The 4,343-nt window shown below is 37.3% G+C and overlaps 1 protein-coding gene across 1 annotated transcript; it reads left to right on the plus strand.

The window, feature by feature from the left end:
- Positions 1–741: 741 nt before the first annotated feature.
- LOC111983198 (protein LAZY 1) lies at positions 742–3,871 on the plus strand. Its single transcript, XM_024014858.2, has 5 exons — positions 742–892; positions 974–1,040; positions 1,568–2,376; positions 2,670–2,955; positions 3,430–3,871. Exons 1-5 carry the CDS (start codon positions 887–889, stop codon positions 3,447–3,449), a joined length of 1,188 nt encoding a protein of 395 aa, XP_023870626.1. The 5' UTR covers positions 742–886; the 3' UTR covers positions 3,450–3,871.
- Positions 3,872–4,343: the final 472 nt, after the last annotated feature.

The raw sequence follows: 4,343 nt of genomic DNA on the forward strand, positions 1-4,343 counted from the left end.
AATAAGATTGAATATGAGACATCCCAAGGAGTTCAAGAGCATCCAATTGCTTCTGCAGGATTAAGATGGTTGCAAACAGAAACACATTAAAATTGAATATAATAATTTAAACAAAATATTTAGGCCTTTCACTAAAGATAATCACGACTAGTTGAGCCCTATCAAATAGGGTCCTTTCAGTCTGAAATACTTCGATGGGCCTACTGGAAAGCAAACTTCTGTGTCCCAGTTGAGAAAATAGATCTAATTCTTTGTCATATTATTTTGACTCCATTCTGATTCCAGAAAATATTCTCTACAGTCCCTACAATTTAATATGGGGTAAACCAACCTAAGACACAATAAATAATGATAATCACTCCATGCAAAAAGTGCAGTGCACTAACATGTTAAAGTGCATAACCTGGTTAAATACATTTAAAGAGACCTAACATGGCCAGTTAGGAACTTAGTCACAATTGCATCAGGAAATACATATCAAGAGAATGTGACAGATATGATTTATGCTACATTGCTACTGCATTGGACAAAAGGTCACTGTTGAGAAATCGTGAAAAGAAAAAGAAAAAATTATAAACTCTAAAATCAACCTCACAAATGAACATACGTTGATTTCTCATATAGAATCACCAACTTGTGGGGTCCAGGACCCACTCTTCATTTGACCACATGATAGTTGATTCTATCTTTACAAGCATAGCAAACATGAATTTGTAATCATCTGTGTGTTTCTCTCTACCCAGCCCTTTCTCAGAACATTGGAGGCTTTCGGAAGTGTTTGACATCTCATCCATTAACAAGCATACAGCTAGCTATGAAAAGAAACTCCTTCCTCATCCTCTCATAACTGAAATCAAAATTCAAGTTTTCTGAAATACCAACGAAAATGAAGGTAAAGTCCATTCTCTGCTATCCTTGGAGAACATTACTGTCACAATATTCTACAAGTTGATCTTTGCATGTCTTCTTGCAGTTACTAGGCTGGATGCATCGTAAGTTCCGCCAAAATAGCAGTGAACCACTAAAAGATTTTGTCATTGGTAAGACCTGTGCTACACAAACCTTTCTGTTAACATCTTCCAGTAAGTTTAAACTACCTAAATGATACCATCAAATTAAGCTATCCATGACTAATTGACAAAAATCATAAGAAGATAGTTAGAAATGGCCATAAGCTAAGACTTCATATTTCAGTTTTAGAATTGCTATTTTTACAGTTGATTATAAAGACTGTGAAGTGATGTGCACTACCTTGGAAAGAAAGCAGGGGCACGATAAAGTCTTCACATACCTAATAACAGAATCACTCTAGAAAAAGACCTCTGTACATGCATGCCTTTATATCTTAAATATGGCCCCCAAAGAACCCAAAACGATCATGAAACCTAACAATCAAAATGGTGTGCACTTAATAGAAACCAATGAAAAATCATGATTAAAACAAATATCCATGTGACACTAGTGCCAATATACAAAAGTGGACTCCCTTTTCCCGGCTAGCCACACCATCAAACGAGTTCCTACTACATTTTTTGTGTGTCAGGGTATTCTTGTACTTGTCTTTCAGGGCAGCCATCACTTGATGATCAACAATGCTACCCAAAGTCAAACTATGGCACCAAGCCCTTCAAACAAGCCCAAAAAGACCACCACCTTCGGAACTCTTTCACTGGTCTAGAAGCAGCCAGAGTAGACGATGAAGACTATGAAGAAGAATCATCAGCTGCAATATCTGAGCTCTTCCATGGCTTTCTGGCAATTGGTACCCTTGGTACAGACCAAGTCATTGCTGACCCGTCGACACCAACATTTGCCATCTCTGTTGAGAACATAACTGAAAAAGAAACAGAGGTGACAGAGAATGATTTGAAGCTCATCAATGATGAGTTGGAAAAGGTGCTGGGAGCTGAAGTTAAAGATGATGGTTGCAATGATTCATCTGGGAGAAACAGTCATGTAAGCACTGGAAGAAGTAGTCATGTGAGCACTGGAAGAAGTAGCCATGGTAGCACCATTACACTCAGTGGCAAGCCAATAGAAGGCCCAGAGACCAATGGGAATGGAACTACTGTCTGCCCACTCCAAGGATATCTTTTTGGGTCAGCAATTGAATTGTCAGAAACAACAACAGTGGCAAAGAAGGAACATAGGACATCTCTTGGTGAGCTGTTTCAGAGGAGTAAAATAGCAGAGGAGAATTCTGGAGCAAAGTGCGAAAGGGATGAGAGGCGAACAGAGAAGGAAGCGGATAAATCTGCCATAAACCTGATGAAAAAGATACTGAAGAAAAAAATGCTCCATGCTTCTTCTAAGAGCTCTACAGCAGCTGGTGGTGGACCTCTTGATTCTGCTTCAGCAGAGACAAAACTGCAAAAGGTACATTTCCTAAGCAATTTCAGTTCTCCACTAAACTGTTTCCTGAATTTGTCATGCTGGGATCAGTAAAAAGAGATCCATATTTCAGTTACAGTGAAGCAGAACTACCTAACCAATAATTTCCCTTTCTCTTTACACTTTCTGTTTGAATGGTTATAATGTAAATATATATAAAAAATTTGCACCTCAACATGGTGACTGATTTTGAGATTCACCAGATGCATGTCAAATTGTCAGTGTCCTGGTTATGAGCTTTTGGCTGAGTTCCTTTATTTATGATGTGTGGCCTGTAGATCCTTCAAATGTTCCACAGAAAAGTTCACCCTGAAAACTCAATAGCAACTCAAAAGTCTAACAAGACCCAAAAGACTGAAAACAAGAAGAAATTAACCCATAATGGGGACTATCACAATGGAGATCAGGTGCCCCCAGATGAAGAAATAGTGTCATATCCAAAAATGGCACTTTCAAAGGAGAGCATACGACGCTACAAGAGCCAATCTAACCCACCGCAGTTTACACTCAGCAGCAGCGATTCAAATGGGAACAGGGAGCACTGGATCAAAACAGATGCAGACTGTAAGTACAGATTTATCCTCCATCTCCAAAATCCATTATGGAACAGGAACACTATCTGGTTTTATAACTTTGTGGTTATCATTGAAAAAAGCTACCTGATTTATGTTTATAGAAGTGTCTACGTTCTACAATTCTATGTGAAGCTTGTGCTTCTATTTTTACAAACGTAAATCTTCCAAATTGAGGTCCTACTGTAGATTACATGATTGTAGAATTCAAATGATACAAAAGGACAACTGGAAATTAACCCATTCTCTTCAATTTGTGACCTTGCTGCACATTGACTACATGTAGTAGTACTGGTTTGACTCAAAGAACTGCATTATGATAAAAATAATTTTATTTTTATAGATAAATAAATGATAGATAAAAATGATTTCATTAACAAAAATCTAACAAAGCCTAGTAGTATGCCTGTTCTGGCACTTATTTTTTCAGTAACTATCCTCATTTAGTTCTTTGTGTGTATTGTAGACCTAGTGCTGGAGCTCTAAAAGGCAGAAGTAGCAGTTCAGTGTAGTTTATCACCCCTGAGCAGTGAGCAGTGAGCGGTGAGCAGTGATATCATCTTTATAAGAATCACCTTGTTGATGATGGTTGCCAATGGCATTGTGTGTTAATTAGCTTGAGTTAAACAATTAAATAAAAGAGGCACTCCTCTTATAAGCCTATCTATGAGTGATCAATTTTAAATGTAAGGTACATCTGCTTTAGTAAGTAATCATAATTTGGCCATAATGGCATTGTAACTATAAATTTGAAATGTATCTTAGAAACGCCTAAATTCTTAAATAAGTCTTATGCCACATCAAGTGGTATAACAAATGTCACAACTTGTCCATGTGGCGAATTGTAATTGATAGAAGGGTGTTCTCACATGGACCCACCACTACCTTTCCACCAACTACAATTCGCCACATGGGCGAGTTGTGGCATTTGTTGTGCCATTTTACGTGTCACAAGACTTATTCTAAATTCTTCTTGAGTTGCAGGAAAATTTTTTCCTAGGCAAATGAATCATCGAAGAGGATTAGGATCTTCTAGAGTTCCTAGGATAATTATACCATTAAGTTATAAAAATCTTGTCCATCCACCGTGAAATTAGTAGATTGAATTTAGCCACATACTCAACATTTAAACAAATATTAATTAGTATTATTTTGTTATCTATTTAAATTATTGATAACGTGGCAAAATTGAATCCATTTGTTTCACCATCAATGGATAAGATTTTAAGAACTCTACGCTGAAGTTACCTAATAACTTTAGAAAAACTTAATCCCATCAAAGAAAGGCAATTGAAACACATTTGTCAAATCTGCCTTATGTAGTATAACTTATGCATAATCTCCCTTCTAGGGGCGGAGCCACATATACAGTAGGGACGC

Source organism: Quercus suber, unplaced genomic scaffold, assembly GCF_002906115.3.
Source record: "Quercus suber isolate HL8 unplaced genomic scaffold, Cork oak 2.0 scaffold_13, whole genome shotgun sequence".
Lineage (NCBI taxonomy): Eukaryota > Viridiplantae > Streptophyta > Magnoliopsida > Fagales > Fagaceae > Quercus > Quercus suber.

Excerpts from the sequence above, each read along its gene's own strand:
- LOC111983198 (XM_024014858.2), top strand. Across the intron at positions 1,041-1,567 it reads ACTAAAAGATTTTGTCATTG|GGCAGCCATCACTTGATGAT; the intron begins GTAAGACCTGTG and ends CTTGTCTTTCAG. Across the intron at positions 2,377-2,669 it reads CAGAGACAAAACTGCAAAAG|ATCCTTCAAATGTTCCACAG; the intron begins GTACATTTCCTA and ends TGTGGCCTGTAG.